Raw genomic sequence first — 18,380 nt, forward strand, 5'->3', positions numbered from 1 at the left:
GGATGTGAGTCAGCTGTAATTTATTACATGTGCAGGAAAAACAAAGACATTGATCATTAACATACCTCATGGTTTTCGTGTCCCAAAAGGTCAGACAAAACCTTCAGGATGTGTTTGGCCTTTTCTGTGCATTTTTTTTTCCCTGAAAAATAATTCAAATACCTTTAACACATCTCTTTATTTCCTCCTAGAACAATACAAATCTAAATGATCTTTATTTACATAGAGACAGGTGACAACTTAAAAAAAAGCAGGTGACTATTATTCTGTAGGGGTATTTATTTATTTATTTTTATTTAGTTATTCTTTTTTTGACTGATCATCTTTAACCAATCATGAAACATTTCTATCATGATGGGATTGGTCTCTTCCAGGATGATCAGCATGGCATGGAGTGCACAGTAAATGATGACAAGCAAGAAAATAAAAAACGTATGCCATGCCATTCACACTCACATCATCTCAACTAAACTGAATGCCTGGATGATGCACTTTGCACCTCAAAACCAACTGAAGAAAGATCTGATTGAAGAACAGCTCTCTGTCACTCTGGTACAGGTGGACATGTGTGTGAAATGAATGCGAGGTAGAACTAAAGCTGTTCTGGGGGCTTGCATTGGCTCAACACCACGCTTACACACTTTATTTAGTTTTTTCCATGTAATTTGCTAATTTGTCACCTGTTTGTATGGTAGTGATCATTACTTTTTTGAAGCAAACAGAGTAGTGTGATAAAATGTGAATTTTTTACCCTGAGTTCGCAGACAGAGGGTCATCAGCAGAGATACAGCATACTCCACTGTGTAATCTGATAAAGAGTCTGCGTCCTGTAGCTCATTAATCAACCAGGATATAAGACCCAGTCTGATAAGAGCTGATTGATGGACCCGCCTGCTTACACACACACACACACACACACACACCCCCCCAAACACACAAGAATCAGGCCAACTGTAAGAGATAACAGATAAAAAGTAGTGTGTGTGCATGTGTATGTGTGAGAGACAGAGATAGAGAATGAAAAACAGAGAGTAATATTGATTGACAGGCTGGTGTCATGTTGCTGAGTTACATTTACAACCCTCAAGTTGATGTTCACAAATCCAACATCTCTGACACTAGTGCAGATACAGACTTTTTGTTAATGCACTCCTTCAGACACTTCATCGTTAATATCGTAGCGTCTCAGTCACACAGGCTTATGCTGCGGATGCCTCACATACACATATTAAAGTTTTAAAAAAAGTGGTGTATGTTTGTTTAACATTTACAGAAGGAGTCTCCAGTGTCGGCATTTTGTACCAGTCAGATGTAAAGTTTTCCATTTTCCAACATCCTAAACTATTTTGTCATATCGACCATAAAAAGCAAGGTGTGTTTATAGCTGCTGTAATGTAACGTGATGGAATGTCAAACTGAATAAGAAAATGTCAATGTAGGTGAAGGCTGAGCAACAGAACAAGTGAGTTTGGGCGTGATACAAGACCTGAGACTAAGTTTCTGCAGCGCTCCCAACACTTTCTCTTCGGTCACGAAGTCCTTCTCCTCCGACTGCAAACATTCAACTAACATCTTCAGCAGAAAGGAACACTGCGACAGATACACTCGACCTATTGGGGGAATTAGTCATTTAAGACACTTCATTGAAGCAGGTTTGAAATTGCAGCATGTTGTGAAGTTTTCACATGAACTATAAACTATTGCTGTATGCATGGATTCAACATAAACTAAAGCATAACAGTTACGTCCTAAGCTACATTATGCCAGAACCCAATTTTCAAGTCATTTCTAGCAACAGTGTTCTCATGAACTGTGTTTTTAAATTTAAGCACATCCAAATTTGGCATTCATACAGTGTGTTATTTGGTATTCATACAGTGTGTATTCTTATTCTACCCATCATGGACTGTGAGCATTGACTTAGTGTATAAATGCAACATTCAGATGAGTGTATAATAAAATAATAATACATGCAATCTTAAAAATCTATGATGTAGAACATTATATATTTATATATACACACACACACACACACACACATATATATATAAAATAAAAAAAATATATTTATATATATATATATATATATATATATATATATATATATTTTATTATATTATAATATTTCACCTTACTAATATTTCACCTTACTTGCACTCACCCTCAGACAAAGATGCAAAGGTGTTAAGGAGACGTGCTGTGTATTGCCTCACTGAATCATTCTTCGATTTGATGAGGTGAACCACAGATTTCTAAAAAAAAAAAAAGAAAAAAAAAAAAAAGAAGCAAAAATCTCCTCCAGTGACCCTGATAAACTCTGACTCCAATCAGAGTTAGCCTTAATCCTCTGTGTTGTTACCATGCTGAATTTGACTACCTTTCTTTCACAGGTAATATGTGTATTAGAACATGCACATTAATACAAACCTGTTATCTGAATGGTATCCAGAACTCATAGCAGAACTGCTGTTTCAGTAACTTAATTAAAACCTTCTGACAACTTAGAAATATGTAATATGTCTGTTCTGATAAACAGAGAGATGTGTGTGGAGTGTGAAGTGATGTTAAGTTGGTTCATGGAGTGTTAATGTACATTGTTAATGTACTGAGAATAAAGAGTTTGTTCTGTTACCTGTTTGGTGGTGCAGATGTTTAACAGGTCATTGCTGATGAAAGCCTGTAGAACCGTGTCTCTCTGCTCACCCTGTACTGAGCGCGTCAACCTCTGAAACCAAAATCACACAACACACATAACAACACAAAGATCACAGGCAGCCCTAAGCATGGCGCTCTCTCTGCATTATTTCTTTTTGGCCACACAAATGTAGAGAAATATATAAAAGCGGCCTACTATTTAACATCGTTACACTATCTAGAATTAGCAGAAAATCCACATCATAATGACTGCCTGTATAGAGACCTACACAAATGATTAAAAACAAAATGAAAAAATGATGTTTTCTTTCTGAAATTTCAGAAATTCTGTTTGAAATTCCATTCAGAAATTTGTTTGTTTCTGAAAAATTATGATTTGTGTGTGTACCCAGCGCAGGGCCTGCAGCAGCAGAGCTTTCAGTCTGTCTGATCCACTGATCAGATCCCTCTTCAGCTTGTCATAGTCCAGCGAGGGCAGCAATGGGACGTCTTTACTCCTCCTGATGATAAGCAGAAACGAAGGAATCACACTACAGTTCTAATAGACAGAAACCCAATGTACACATTGCAACAATTCAACAACACATAAAAAAAAAAAAACAAAAAGCATATGAAAGTCATTTTAACAACGCGGAACATACTGAATGTCTTTGAATTTAGATGCTTTTACTTCTCAGGTATTCTATTTATTCTTTTAGCAGATCATTTAGCTTCTTTCTTGGAAATTAATGCTTAAAATGGGAACAATGATCTGACAACAGAACAAGACTATTTCTAGCTTGAATGTCTAGATCTAGGCTTACTAATCATATGTTTGGTTTACCTTCAAATAGGAAATACCTGGTAGATTCAACTGCATTTACATTATGTTTTATTTGATATTATGATTATTATTCATATTATTATTGATATGATATTACAATATTATGTTATATATTGCAGTAAGATGCTGCAGATTCATACTTACTGTGCTGCAATGGAGGCTCGTAACATGGACGAGGCCTAAGACAGACAATCAGACAGACAGACACATAGACAGACAGACAGAATTTTGGGTAATTAGTGGAATGTGTGTAGCTGTAGCAGGTCAGTAGGCTGTGCATTTACACGGTTAGGGTTGCATGCAGAAGCACGACATTAACCATTACATCCATGCAGTTAGTCCAAACACTGACCTCAGGTTAATCAGCATATCGTGATTTTCCCAGTTCTCTCCTTTCCTGTACTGTCCTATTCTATCCAATATTTCACTTTATTTCTTTGTCTCGACTTCTTTTCTTCTGTTTCCTTTTATTATCCCTCCTTTCTTTAAACCTTCTTACTTTACTTCTGAATTAATTTCGTTTTAATTCACTTAATTTCTTCTCACTGCCTATAATTTCCTTGCCACTTCTTACCTTTTCATTCTTTTTAATTAATTTCATACTTCTTTCATTTTTTTCTTTTCATTCCTTACCTTTCATACCCTTTATATAACACATTCCTTTATTTTTCTTCTCCTCTCACTTTCTTATTCTTTTTATCAGACTGAAACTGAAGTGCATACAGACAGAGGGATTTGTATTGGAGTGAAAGGTTAGACTCATTGGTGCTTTATTTGTGCTTGGAGGGACGTTAATGCTTCATTTCACCATAAAGGGTACATAAAGAGATATAAAGGGTGGCCTCTTTAAAACTTTAGGTAAATATTAAACGTGAGCAGGACATCTTTTGAGTGTTTGTCCTGTGTGTGTATGTGTGTGTGTGTGTGTGTGTGTGTGTGTGTGTAAGGTGTGTGTACCGAATATTAAGAGAAGGATTAGATATTCTCAGAAGCTTGATCAAATATAATAAAATGAAAAGAATAACAAATGAGACTCAGTGCCACACCATTCACAAATCTGCGTCATCTTCACTTTTACACGATTTTACACCTTGATGTAAACTTTCCAGTTTATAGATCAGTTTGAGACATCAATTTTAATTCTGAGAATATAACCAGTAAAATATATTTCAATAATAATAAAGAAATGCAACAACCAAGGATGTCATCTAAAATAAACAGATAAATAAATCAAACTGACTATTGAGTGTATAGCAGTCTAATTTAAAGTTAAAAATATTCCCATCTATGCAATAGATGGGAATATTCTATTCTATTCTATTGAATTTCTATTCAATAGAAGAATCTATTCATAAATAAAAAATCCTGAATGCTTTTAAATGTAAATTTGATTTTGAAATATAATAATTTACATCATAACTTTATTTTAAAAACAAAATTCATATAAAAAGATATATATGCAACCTTCTGGCAGAATAGAAATTTTACCAGAAATGTCTAAAATTTAGATTTTTATGATTCTATTTTGAGGTTTCAATGTTATTTTACCTTTAAATACGACAGCCTGCAAAGCTTAGGTTTAATATTCGGGTAAAGAATTGCAGCCAACATCCTAAAAGTCACATTCTATGTACCAGATGTTGAACTTCATTGTGTGATATAGCAATAAACTTCTACCAATATGCCACGAACAAGGAATTTAGGAGTGCAGGATGGAGAATCGAGGAGGGTTAGAACAGGTTAAATGGTAAATAATAAATGGTTATTCCCACTGGGATGCCACTGGACAAAGACAAGCATTCTTACACTGAACACGAGCATTCATGTCACAAATACGGACGGAAAGCCAGGGACATGCTAAAGGACAACAGGATGAATGTAAAGTATCAGGAGCAGAGGGACAAGCATGATGAAGGGTGGATAGAGGACAGAGGAAAAGGTTAAGAAGATACAACAGAAACTTACATATCCATCATCATAAGGAGTCATAGAGTAATATCCCTTCTCACACAAACACACACACACGCACACACACGCACACACAGAGGAAGAAGTGATTGAGGAAACACAGAGTGGAACAAACAGAATGTGCCTATTCTAAATGCTATACAGCAGACTATTTATTTTGCATTAATTATTAACCATGACATTTATAAACTACTGCCTCTGGCTCTACATGCTTTAGCTGTTTCTGGAATACTAACAGTTTTGTAGGTCTTTTGAAATCTCTGATATTAATTGCGTTGTTCCAGACTCCTGTGTTGTGATTAGTTTATTTGCCATTTGTTCAGGGGAAAAAAAAAATGACATTGTATGGTTTATTACTGAGTGAGCAGTACGCCGATGTTAAAACACCAGACATTTGAATGAAACTGAAATTTTGTACAAAACATTTTAATTTTGATTTGAACCAAAATGATGACCATCTGACAAACTCATATTCAGTTTAGGAAATGCAGCAGAAATATGTAAGCATGAGTTATTAGAGTTATTAAATATATAAGTAACTGTATGCTGAATACTCAAATATTAAACTGTATTATTTTAATGAATGAAGCTAATCTTTCAGTAAATGGGGCATGATCTGAGAAAAATAATGGAGTTAAAGAGTGTAATTTTTGTAGTGTTTTTGTTTTCAGTTAGCCGTGTGTGTGTGTGTGTGTGTGTGTGTGTGTGTGTGTGTGTGTGTGTGACTCACTGTTCCAGGTCGTGTAAAATCGATGCTCTGAGCGACACTCTGGCTCATGTGTCCAGTGAAGAGGCGTACACACACACTCTGTAGATACTCTGGGGAAATCTATTAAAAATAAAAAAAGAAGTAAATAAAACATGGCTGTGACACTGTGTGTATGAAATTGTGTATTTAAAATTCTAATAGAAAGTGATCAAATTGAACCCATTTTTACCTAAGCAGTAGGTTCATCTATTTTAAACAAATTTATAATACAGTTTAATGTTATAGAGTTTCCATTGATTTGCATATTCACTGGAATCAATAACAAATGTTGTGTGATTTGAAAATGAATTAAAATGAATGAATGCTGGGATAGGAGCTGTTGTATTTGTTAGAATAAAATATATAGAAACAAAACATAATGTAAAGAACAAACAGATATTTCTTGCCATTTTCCCATTCACAGTAGCCTCGAGTGAGTCTACCAGTTCAGCGGTCACGCTGATGAGGTTGTGATAATCAGCCTGGATCTTACTGAACTTCTTCATGTATGCTGAAACCTGTTTCTCTGCTTCAGCTAGCTGCTTCGTCAGTTCTTTATAGACACACATACACCCACAGACACACACACACACACAGACACAGCTTAGTACATAAGGAGTTACTCAAAGCTGGATAAATACACTTATTTGTACACTAAGGCCACCTAGTGGTGTGTGTCAGTACAGCAGCAGAGTGCGCAATGTAAAAATATTGTAGTCGATAAAATAATCACTATAAACGATATAAGCCTGATTTTGATATCATTATCATATCATATATTTTATTAAATAAATTTACAATTTATTTATTTATTTATTTATTAATAAACAGTAAATTAATGATTACCTCTGTTGCTTTTTGTGCTCTCTCTCTGTTGAGATCAAGCTAAGGAAACATCCAAGTTTTACAAAAAACTCTTAATTCTCAATAGAACACAGAGTAAATTGTAGTTACTGCAAGTATTGCATATGAATAACATTTCTTCTGATTCTTAAAACTGATACACTGATCTGTGCATTTCTAAATGTTTTGTTGACTGTTTTGTTGACACATCAACACTGGGGTGTCAATAAAAGAAATGCTTCAGCAAACTTCTGCTTGTGTGCATGTTCTGACTCATATCCATGTTTACCAACCAGCCTGCTCAAAAGCCTATGTGTCTCAAAAAATATTGACATTTAATATGTACCTACTGATCAGTTGTCTTGTACATTTACAGTGTGAATCATCTTTGAGAAAATGATCTTTCATGACGTATATTGTATCGTTATAGTGTGAAATTACTGCTAGAACTGAATTAGAATGACATAACATCATATTTGTATTATGTTTTTTCCGGCAGAGCCGTCAGTATAGTGTTAATCATTTTGTTGCATGTCTGCCTCAAAAGTCCTTATGAATGTTACTACAGAAACAATAATGTATTAGATAAGGCACTTTAACATAAACCAGTGATATGCAGCTAATTTATATTTTTGTTTATTTATTTTCTTTCCCTCTTTACATTGAAATATTTGTCATTTCTACTTGTTGATCTTATATGCTTGGTGGTAGGAGATTGTCAAGCAGCGGTTGCTTTAATATTATTGTGTACGTTCTATTGAGAATCAGTTGATTGGTTGCTTTATGAGAGACTGGCGAGTCTCTATATGAGAATATCCAAATAAAGTTTGACCAACATGGCATGATGGATCACATCAGCAGTCACGTGGCATTCCATTCTGCCAGTGGAATGCAAATCTGCTTATATGACATTTGATAATTATAAACAAATGTATTATTTTATTGCTGCGAGTCTGATATAAAATTAGTGAGGACACTGCTGGCTTTCCGGCTTTCCCTGTGAGATGTTTTTACCTCTGTTCGGTTAACCTTACACAGAATTTTAGTTAATGTGTGGAAATTTTTTAAAAATGAGCTGTTTATGAACGAGTGCTTGAGGCATCTCAGAGAGCAGAAAGTGGTTTGATATCACTGTTTACTTTAAAGATATAAACATTGGCGTGAATATATTCCCCCTTGTAGGCTAGGTAAAAACGACAAATTACAAACTAGAAAATATTCAAGAACTGAGGGTCTACATTCACATGTGCAATTAGCCACCACTGTTGAGTGTGACATGACAACAAAACTGAACATGGACACCGCAAAACATGAACAAATTACATTTTCGGTCTCTGGTAAAAAGAGTTAAAGAAAGGATACGTGTAGCATGAGCAGCTTTGGTGTAGCGGATGCTTTCAGGGAGGAGACCAACACCGTTTCAAGCTTTTTTCTTAAATCTACAGTCCAGGAGTCCTGAAATCAAAGACCAACACACACACGCACACACACACACAATAAAACTTCTTAAAACTTTTAGAAATGCTAATTGTGTATGTATTGTTATATGTTGCACTTCAGAAACTAAGATATTTACAATTTACCATCAATAATTTATCAAAATAACCATAGAGGCCAAATCCTTACTGAATACATAGTACACTACACATAACAATGTGTAAGTTAGTATCCCACATCCTACATAGTGCACTTATACAGTGTCTATAGATGTAGGTGAAATGTAGAGAAACTAAAATAAAAGCTAGATATCCAGCACAGACAGAGAGAGTTTTCACTCCCTACTCCCTATACCGGTAGTCATTTGAGATGGGACCAAGCAACACAGGTCAGGAGACTGAGAGTGTAAATATACAAGGGGGAGTACTGTATAAAGTGTGATGATTGAGGTTTAAGAGAGAAAGTGATAATGTGCAGAAGTGTAGATGATGATGACCTGGAAAAGCTCCTTGAAGGACGGATGCGCTACAGGATTGGGAACAAAAGGCAGAGCATAAAATGGCAGGAACTCAGTGGTATGGCTCAGCACTGCTCCTCTCGTCTCCAAGAAGTGTTTAAAATGACTGATCCGCTCCTCAAATTCGGCTTTATCCTTCAGAGTAATGACAGGAATTTCAAGATTACACATAGTCAGAGTAACATCTGATCTTCATGTGATCTTTTATCATTATTGTTAATTAAAAATGAGCTAAGCTCTGTGCATATATTGTTTCTATAGTAACAGCTCATTCACACGGACCTGAAATGGTTAACATGTCACATGAAGAGATTTTGCAAAATCACTGATGTAATCCCACATAGGTGTTCATGAGGCATCCCAGACATTTGCCCAAACCACCTCAACTGGCTCTGCAACTCAAGCAACTCTACTTTAAGCTCCTAAAAATGTTAGAGCTCCTCACCCTACCTTAAAATCTGAGCCCATCCTACACCCTACAAAGGACACTCATATCCACCACTTGGATCCACAACCTCAATCTTTCAGTCGCTACCCAGAGCTCATGACCACAGGTGAGGGCTGAGTAGTAAATTGAGCTTAAATTGAGATCTCTGCCTTTCAGCTTAATGCTCTCTTCACCACGACACACTTGTACAGTGCCCACATAACTGCAGAAGCTTCAGCAATCTGTCTGTTAATCACTCACTGCATTCTACCTATACTTATTGACTAAGATCACAAATTACTTAAACTCCTCTGCTTGAGGCATTATCTCATTCTCAACCTGAACCACCCACCCTTTTCCATCTGAGAACCATGGCCTCAGATTTGCAGGTACTGTACTGACCCCCATCCTGAATGAAACTGACTAAATGTGTCTATAAATAAATAAATAAATGAACTCCTTATTGAATAATATTTTATGGATAAATGGCCAGTTCACACCACCCTGGTGAAGATTATATTCCAAAAATGTCAAGCTCCCTCAACTGCTCCTTCTTTAAATATTAGCATAAATACATACATAAATAAGCAGTTTACTGACTTATCATATCATATCATATATCATATCATATCATATCATATCATATATCATATAATGAAATGTCTCATTTTACCATCATGCTCTATTGAACAGTAAATAAACTGATGTTAATAAAACCTTAATATGAAACCATGCCAATAAAAATATTATTATTATTATTATTATTATTATGTGTACCTGCTTTCCAACAGAGTTCTTCAGTGGATAAATGGAAAAGTGAATGTGCAGGTAGAACTCCAGTTTCTGTACAGTGGGGTCATTGTCACGTACATGTGCAGGCAGGTTTTCTGTCCATAGCTCAAAGAAAACCTTCATCTTTCCATCATCAAACATGCAGAGCAGATCGTTCTGTAGAGGCATAAGCATAAGCCTTGAGCTTACACACACACACTCCCTCACCTGCTGTCTCACTGCTGTGCTTCTCTAAAACCTTGATTGTTAATGATTAGCAAAGATCTTATATGCCACTGATATATGTGAGGTTTTAAAACTTCCACACTTGTGTTCTGCAGTGCATGCTGGGATACATTAGTGCTCAAATTTTAATCGCTACACGATCCATTTGTTCATAAACCTCCTTGTTTTACTGTCCTATATGTATACACGATTCTTAACTCCATGCCACGTTTCTTAACTCCATGCTTAGACAATAGTCTGCAGAATCTGTAGGATTCACTCTTACCTGTATTGTTAATGCTTTGGAGTTTTCAGGTGAACTGCTGCAGATTTTTGGCACAGGTTTTCCTTTGCTCTTGCATTCCTTCTCAAAGATCTTCACTGTTTCCTCCAGCTCACAGAACTTCAGGTACTAGAGATTACAAACGCATTCATTAGATAAAGATCTGAGACTTCCTGAACACATCCTTTTACACTGTGTAAAATAATACAGTTATAAACAAACATACAGTTATAAACAAACATATACACCAATTCAGAAAAACAAAGGCATGTGTAACTTTGCTTGACCCTAACTCTTAACCCTGTATGTCCTCTTGCCTTCTTTATTTGCTAAACATTAGCTCACTAACTACTAGAAAACTAGCTCAGTTTAACCACAGGTTGATGTGAATGAGTCAGATTTCCGTATCAGAGTCTTGATTTACATTCTTATATTTATTATGTTCCCATACACATCATCCTCTGATTTAAATACTGCCCTGTAATTGGTTGGATCAATCCCGATGTTATGACATCACAAACAGAACTCTGACTATGAGTCTTTTTTTTTAACTTCAAGTTTAATAACTTCAGGTTTCGTTTTTCTTTAAACATGCATCGTTAGCAACCTTTAAACACCCAAACAAACACATTCATAAAATAATAATAATAAAAAAATAAAAAATATATAATTCTAAATATTTAAATATCATTCTGTAGATTTCAGGGAAAATTTCAAGTCCATATTATGTACATTAGTGATGTTTCTTTACAATTATATTCCACTCACTAAAGGCAAAGCAGAAGTTAGCCTTATTTCTCAAACATACTGCAACATATCAAATAAATAATCCAGGAGGTGATCTACCAACAGAGCACTTATTAGTACTGTATAAACCTACTTCTCTGATCATCAGTAGGAGATCATTCGCCAAGACATCCCCCATCTCTGTAGAGCTTCTGGAACTCATGTATCTGGAACTTGTGTTGTTAATCACCCTGATTAACAACTCACCATAATTATATTCCCCGCTTCATATCTACAAGGACATAAGTTACACACACTACTGCTCCTGCATATTGCACAAAACAAAATATTACACAATATTGTTTGTTATTTACACTTCCATGCACTTCTCACACTTTATGTATATAACTGATCAGTCATATATTCTATATTCATATTTAATACTCATACTGTCTATATTGTATCACATCGTCTGTATTATCTTGTCTTGTATAGTATAGTGTTATTTATGTCTGTACTTTTGAGAGTCACAAACAGCTGGAACCAGATTCCTTGTGTGTGTCAACACACTTGGCCAATAAATCTGATTCTTATTCTGATTCTGATGATAAAAATAAAAAATTAGCTGATCATTTCCATCTGATTACAAATAAACTACTCATTACTTTGACCAGTGATTGCTCTTGGATTGTTCATTTAAAAATGAAATGAATTGAATTTAACATGAAATGAGTAAATTAATTTACTTTACATGTTTTAAAATGCATTTTACAAAACAGAAAGCATTACTCAATGAATTTTTATTGTGCTGCTGTGATTGTACTTCATCTATTGATCTATTTATCAATTTTATTCTAGTTCTCTGTTTTTCCTGCTAACTGATCAAACCACTCATCGATACAGCTGAGAGTCAAATACACGACTCACACTAACGAACAGCTAAGACTGCGAAAAGAGTTTTTTGTGGAAGCATTTAACAAGTTACTAAATATAAACTATTGAATAAATACGAACTGGCATTTCCTGCACCTACGTAAAAGCAAACACAATTTAGAGTTGTTTCACAACCTTAAAGAGTCGGATCAATGAACCGATTCACTGGCGTACGATGCAATTCCCTCCAAAAAAAAAAAAAAAACATTGTTATAATGAAATTAAATATCGAGTTGAAAACAACCCACTGCTGCTATTCGAGGCCAGGCTTTACATCTGGCTAACAAACAACACACATTCTATTAAAACAGCTAATACTTTTAGCAAAGGCTTTCTAAAGTTAATAAATGTATCACAGCATGAGAGTGTGTGTTAAGAAATTGAACAATAAATCTATTCACAAGTTTAAAAAAAGAGTCCTACAATTACATAGCTAGCTAGTTTTCCAGAACAGCTGGTTGCTAGCTAGTTAGCAGGCTTTACCTCATTCTCACTCGTTTGTGGGGTGAAAATGGTCACGACACGTTGCTAAAACATCAGTCACATAACGTTTGTTAAAAAGAAAACTTAAATAAATAAATAAAAAAGGAGAATTTGCCGGACGCTGAAATAAGTTATCAGGAGAGCTAGAAACAAAGCTAACGGACTAGTTGGAGGCTGGTAGCCATAGTTACCACAAGCAAGACGCTTAGCGAATACCAGAAACGCATAGAAACTGTCGTATGTAGGACCGTCGTTAATACTGTCCATAGATATATATACACTAGATGTCGCATTGGGGTCCTAAAAATGCGTCAAAACCGCCGCCATCTTTTTACGGTGCTCCTTTACCTCAAATACATGGACGATGCCGGACTTCTGTGCTGCATAGGGTTGTTCAAATGAAAGAAATCTAAAAACCAGACAGCAAGGGATTACATTTCACAAGTGAGAATGTGTTTTATGGTATTAAATGTTAGGAAATTATATTTCTGGTTATGTTGGTTTGTTTTAGTCCTTGGTTAACGACAGCAGCTAATCCATGCTAGTTACCCATTAGTTTGTGACAGTTAGGAAAACAGACAATGTTTGTAGATTCCGAAGCTCTTAATAAGGACATTAAAAATTGACCCATGCTTTTTTGCTTAAAGGTGAAAACCCAACTTTATGTATATTTTGTAAGATTCCCTTATCTGTCAAACATATTTTATTAGATTGTCCTGGACTTAACACAAGCAGAATGCTCTTTTTTTTAAATTTATTTATTTATTTATTTTTTATTGTAACCAAACATAAGCAAACAAACAAACAAGGTACATAATCAAATCACAAGTAACATCACAATAATCAGCCATAGGTTGAGCATAGCCAATAACAAACAGAGATCATAATAAAACAAACTGACAAAAAAATAAAATAAATTAAAATAAAATAAATAAATAAATAAATAATACTAATTAGTAAATAAATATATATGTATCAAAATAACTCAAAAAGGGCTTTATTTTAAATTAGTTTATTTCTGTCTAACAGAGAAATCAATTTGAGGGCTTTTGTGTGTTTAACTAACACAAGCAGAATGCTCTTTTATCAAGTTACTTCACTTAAAGACATATTTAATGACATTATGCCTGAAAAGGGTTTGGATTTTTTTATCGTATGTTAATTTAAAAAATGTATAATATGACTTGCTGTTTATATATGTTTTGTTTTTATTGTATTTATGTGATATTTGTGTTTTTGTAATTGAATTTTTGCCATGAAAATAGCTTTTGATTGCTGACATGGTATTAAATAAAATAATCAGAATCTGAATCTGTTTGTAGATTCCCAAGTGATAAACAGAGACGTCAGTCATGGACAAGTTGCAGGGACACTAAACACTTTTTTTTTAATGGTTAACTCAGCTGACAGTCCTGGAAGGATGTCACCACACCAGTTAGGTTGGCAGTTCAGCCTCAAAGTCAAACTTTGTGGGGTTTTTTTTTGTTTATGTGACTTTACTTATTTAATGTTGCAAAAATATTGCAGGAAAAGAATAAATAAAAGTAGTCTTCGGCACCTCAACTATCTAACTTTCACATTATGTTCTCAAATTTGTGATTTGCTTCCACCTGCAAATTGCTTTGTGTGTCATATTTAATAAACCACTCACTCAATCATTTTCTACCGCTTATCCGAACCAATACAATTTAAATGTTTAAATTAACATGTAATAGTCACATAATTGTAGCAGTGTTGCATGCAGTAAGCTATAAGGTAAGTAGTGATTGTTCATTTGAAGTTTACTCAAGTAGAAGAATGTAACTAATAAACTTATACCTACTAGCACTATGCATTATATTGTGAAAAAGTAGATTATCTTAATATCAAAACCTTAAATTTTCTCTGGACTTAATGATAAATATATGTCTGACCGTTGGAACAACCAAAAAAAAAAAAACAACTAGAAAATGGCATTCATGACGATTTATGGTGATTTTATTTCTTTGCCTACATTTACGCTAATGCATTAAGAGGAGGGGTCCCCCGTACCAAGATGGCGGCTCAGTTGACGCATTCGTTACAATGTACTGCCGTATACAAGGCGACATCTAGTGTATATATCTATGAGTACTGTCGTTAAATATGTTTTGTAGTTCGAGTGGTTTAGTTGTAAAATTAAATTCAAACAAATTAATAATTACAAAAAGACGAACGTGGGCGACCACGTAAAATGGAAAACAAATTGGCGTGCAAATATGTTATAAAAATACAATTTCGTATATGAAATATTGTCTTGTAACTCTGTGTTTCCCCGGAAGTAATTGTAACGCGGCGGGTCAAAGGTAAAGCATGTTTCTAAAGCGCGGTGGATAAATGAATGGTGCCTCAGCGAGAGCGGCTGTTTAAGTTATTGTGCTTTAATTGTGGAGTCATTTTTATTTACATAAAGTGCATCGACTGTGGTTAAGGTTTTGTCTGAAAAAGTAAGTGACCGAAGATGCTGAATTTATTTTAAAGAGCTCAGAGCGGTAACTAGCTGAGAAATGCTAACATGCTAACGTTTATTGTACGAGTTAAAATAAAAGTTTTTATTTTTTCTCCGAAAAAGAAACAATATATTGTTCTTTAGGAAATATACGAGTACGATATTTACTATAAATTTACTTTACAAAATATACGAGGAAAATGAAGAGTAATATAAATGTTCAATAAATATCTCAAATTTATTTAACAAAGTTAAACGGATATGTTTCCGTCCCGATAGCAGAAGTCGCCGTAGTTGGACCTTTAATTTGCAAAAACATGGCTGGGATTCTGTTTGAGGATATTTTTGATGTAAAAGATATTGATCCTGATGGGAAGAAATTCGACAGAGGTGAGAAACAGTGACATTGTGGTTCTCTCTCTCTCTCTCTCTCTCTCTCTCTCTCTCTCTCTCTCTCTCTCATACCCTTGCATTAAACAGATTTGTTGTCCCGTTTACACTTTTCGTTTATGTTTATTTCCCTTCTTTTCCCCCCTCAGTGTCTCGTCTTCACTGTGAGAGTGAGTCGTTTAAAATGGACCTGATCCTGGACGTGAACACTCAGATTTATCCCGTCGACCTGGGTGTGGAAATATACACAAATATCCAACATGCTAAAGAACATAAAACTGACAACTCTCAACTACACAACCACACTGTAGAGTCTCAAAGATCATGCTTCAGCACACAAGATGCACAACCTTTCTCTGCACTGTTCTGCTCAGTGTTCTGTACAGATATTTGCACACTATAAAGATTTACAATACACACAACTACACTATTGAATCTTTGGAATTGCACTCAAAACTACACAAGACGCACATCTTTACTCATCTTTTTACTAAACACGGTTGTACACAATTGTGTCCAATACACACCTGTCTAGTACACACAGTACACTCAAAACATACAGCTGTATCCAATAATATTGCCTTTGTAATGTGGTGTGCTTATATGCAGCACATCTGGATGTAATGGTGTGATGGTGGTTTTCAGGAGATAAGTTCAGGCTGGTGATCGCCAGCACGCTGTATGAGGACGGCACTCCAGATGACGGCGAGTACAACCCCACAGACGACCGACCATCCAGGTACATCTACTGTCAATCAAAACAGCTGCTTGCTCTCTCTCTGACACACACACATAGTATCATCAATCTGGCAACCCAAAACCAAATGTTCTGATTTAGTGACTGGTTCAGAATGAGACTGTGACTGGTTGAAAGAAAAGCGGCATGTTCATGCTGTTTGGCAGATTGTCTGAAAACTTGAAATGAATTTTAAACTTGAAATCTACATTCAGTCTGACAACCCTGAAGCAGCAAATTTATTTTTCTTTCAGTGAACTAACTTTTATTATTTAACCAGCTTTCATTTGCACCTTTTTTTCATATTATTTTTATTTTATGAATAGTTAAAATGATCTAATATAATGAATATCAACAATATATAGCAATTTAAATTGTTGAATATTATAATTGAATAATAATCGAATAGTTGAATGAAAATTAAATAAATGAATATAAATCTAAGTAAGGTTAGCAGTCTTCAATAAGAAATGGTACATGAATGAATAATAAATTATATTTTTATATCTTCTCTTTGGTGCCTTATGAGTCTGTGAGAATGATTATTTCTCCACAGTGATCAAGTGTGTGTGTCCTCTCTCTGCAGGGCGGATCAGTTTGACTATGTTATGTACGGTAAAGCGTATAAGATCGAGGGAGACGAGACGTCGACAGAGGCAGCGACACGGCTGTGAGTGTGACTGTTAATATGCTAACTCTCCTGCACGTCATTTTGCTCTGACGAATGATTCTCTGATATGGAGCAATATTTTCTTTTTTTCTTTACACTGTATTTTTTTACACATGTAAACCCAATATATCATTTTAAAACATGTGATGCATCAGAACTTCATTATGTGCGTCAAATAATTTAACACGTCATGCATCAAATCCTTATAGATCATATTTCTAACAAATTCATTATCAGAAACACTGCAAATATACCCTTTAATTTGATGATGTTTCCCCTCTACAGCTCTGCGTACGTGTCATACGGAGGCCTGCTGATGCGACTTCAGGGTGATGCCAATAACCTGCATGGATTTGAGGTGGACTCCAGAGTTTACCTGCTCATGAAGAAACTTGCCTTCTGACACAGCTGTGTGTGTGTTGATTTGTTGTGCTGATGGTGACAGTTTGAGGGAAATGCAACGTGAAGAAAAGCACAACGTGACTATAATGTAAATAAACGCTTTTATATGTATTTATATCAGTCTTTTGCATTTTTACTCAGTAAATAACACCTACATATGTCGTAAGGGTGAGTGAAAAAGTTTGTACACCCTTAGCATAAAATAAGGAATACAGCAATTAATGTAATTGTTTGTTTCACAAAATGACGATTAACAGCAAAGAATTATTTCAGTTGAAATGTTTGTTCTGTATAAGATTACAAATACGTTTGTAAATAAGAAACATTTTGAACTACTTGGGATTGCAACCCTGGGAAATTAATGCAAGAGCTTGCGATGATTCATAGTGTGACAGGATGAGTTTAAAGTGCTATAAACACTGTCCTGTTCAACAGAATAAGTAAACCATCTGATAATGTCATTCGGAGTGAGAGGAGCACACAGATTAGGAAATTAAATTGAATTAGACTAAAAGTGTAAGTGTGTGTGTGTGTGTTTCGACTCTACAATATCACTGCTGTGGCCTGATGAGAGTCACAGGACAGGCTGGTCATCACTTATTTAGGATAAAATCTCAATCTTTAGCCTGTAAATAAATGGAGGCATGTTTCATTGTGCTCCTAAGACAGGACAACAATAACTATATCTGTATTATTTGGTAGAGTAACCGTTGTAAAACTCTGTAAATTGTCTAAAAGACTACTTACAGATTTTTTTTTTTTAATCTGTCACCTAAAAATGTTGACATTTTTTTAAAGTGGTTAAAGAATTGGCAAGTGTACAAATAAAAATGTTTTTTAAATGTTCATTCGGCGATCTAAAAGTCAATCAACGCG

General features: G+C 35.0%; 2 protein-coding genes across 6 annotated transcripts in view; one reads left to right on the plus strand and one right to left on the minus strand.

Annotated features, from left to right (window-relative positions):
• The window catches only part of LOC132854962 (lisH domain-containing protein ARMC9), a 27,461-nt gene extending 14,428 nt beyond the window's left edge, over nucleotides 1-13,033 (minus strand). For 2 of the 4 annotated variants that reach the window (XM_060883655.1, XM_060883649.1), the window contains exons 1-17: nucleotides 12,840-13,033; nucleotides 11,578-11,715; nucleotides 10,701-10,826; nucleotides 10,196-10,366; nucleotides 8,971-9,126; nucleotides 8,400-8,492; nucleotides 7,041-7,065; nucleotides 6,602-6,747; nucleotides 6,177-6,275; nucleotides 5,444-5,479; nucleotides 3,623-3,657; nucleotides 3,044-3,155; nucleotides 2,633-2,725; nucleotides 2,162-2,252; nucleotides 1,487-1,610; nucleotides 752-891; nucleotides 66-142 (exon numbers count right to left, since the gene is read on the minus strand). In XM_060883655.1, the coding sequence (XP_060739638.1) occupies nucleotides 66-142; nucleotides 752-891; nucleotides 1,487-1,610; nucleotides 2,162-2,252; nucleotides 2,633-2,725; nucleotides 3,044-3,155; nucleotides 3,623-3,657; nucleotides 5,444-5,479; nucleotides 6,177-6,275; nucleotides 6,602-6,747; nucleotides 7,041-7,065; nucleotides 8,400-8,492; nucleotides 8,971-9,126; nucleotides 10,196-10,366; nucleotides 10,701-10,826; nucleotides 11,578-11,646 (1,593 nt within the window). In that variant the 5' untranslated portion in view covers nucleotides 11,647-11,715; nucleotides 12,840-13,033. Of the gene's footprint in view, nucleotides 1-65; nucleotides 143-751; nucleotides 892-1,486; nucleotides 1,611-2,161; nucleotides 2,253-2,632; nucleotides 2,726-3,043; nucleotides 3,156-3,622; nucleotides 3,658-5,443; nucleotides 5,480-6,176; nucleotides 6,276-6,601; nucleotides 6,748-7,040; nucleotides 7,066-8,399; nucleotides 8,493-8,970; nucleotides 9,127-10,195; nucleotides 10,367-10,700; nucleotides 10,827-11,577; nucleotides 11,716-11,941; nucleotides 11,984-12,839 lie in introns of those variants that run through there. The other 2 variants (XM_060883664.1, XM_060883672.1) reach the window with 2 other exon arrangements.
• A 2,129-nt stretch (nucleotides 13,034-15,162) lies between these two features.
• Nucleotides 15,163-17,619, plus strand: polr2h (RNA polymerase II, I and III subunit H). Of its 2 annotated transcripts, none has more exons than XM_060864984.1 (6): nucleotides 15,163-15,304; nucleotides 15,586-15,696; nucleotides 15,846-15,929; nucleotides 16,342-16,435; nucleotides 17,019-17,102; nucleotides 17,388-17,619. In XM_060864984.1, the coding sequence occupies exons 2-6, from the start codon at nucleotides 15,624-15,626 to the stop codon at nucleotides 17,503-17,505; spliced, it is 453 nt and encodes a 150-aa protein (XP_060720967.1). In that variant the 5' UTR covers nucleotides 15,163-15,304; nucleotides 15,586-15,623; the 3' UTR covers nucleotides 17,506-17,619. The 2 variants fall into 2 exon arrangements, with proteins under 2 accessions (XP_060720967.1, XP_060720973.1); XM_060864990.1 differs by having other exon boundaries at nucleotides 15,589-15,696.
• The last annotated feature ends 761 nt before the right edge of the window (nucleotides 17,620-18,380 follow it).

The sequence above is a fragment of the Tachysurus vachellii genome, chromosome 1 (assembly GCF_030014155.1).
Source record: "Tachysurus vachellii isolate PV-2020 chromosome 1, HZAU_Pvac_v1, whole genome shotgun sequence".
NCBI lineage: Eukaryota > Metazoa > Chordata > Actinopteri > Siluriformes > Bagridae > Tachysurus > Tachysurus vachellii.

Excerpts from the sequence above, each read along its gene's own strand:
- polr2h (XM_060864984.1), top strand. The coding sequence starts at position 15,624 with ATGGCTGGGATTCTGTTTGAGGATATTTTTGATGTAAAAGATATTGAT. Across the intron at positions 16,436-17,018 it reads ACAGACGACCGACCATCCAG|GGCGGATCAGTTTGACTATG; the intron begins GTACATCTACTG and ends CTCTCTCTGCAG. Across the intron at positions 17,103-17,387 it reads ACAGAGGCAGCGACACGGCT|CTCTGCGTACGTGTCATACG; the intron begins GTGAGTGTGACT and ends TCCCCTCTACAG.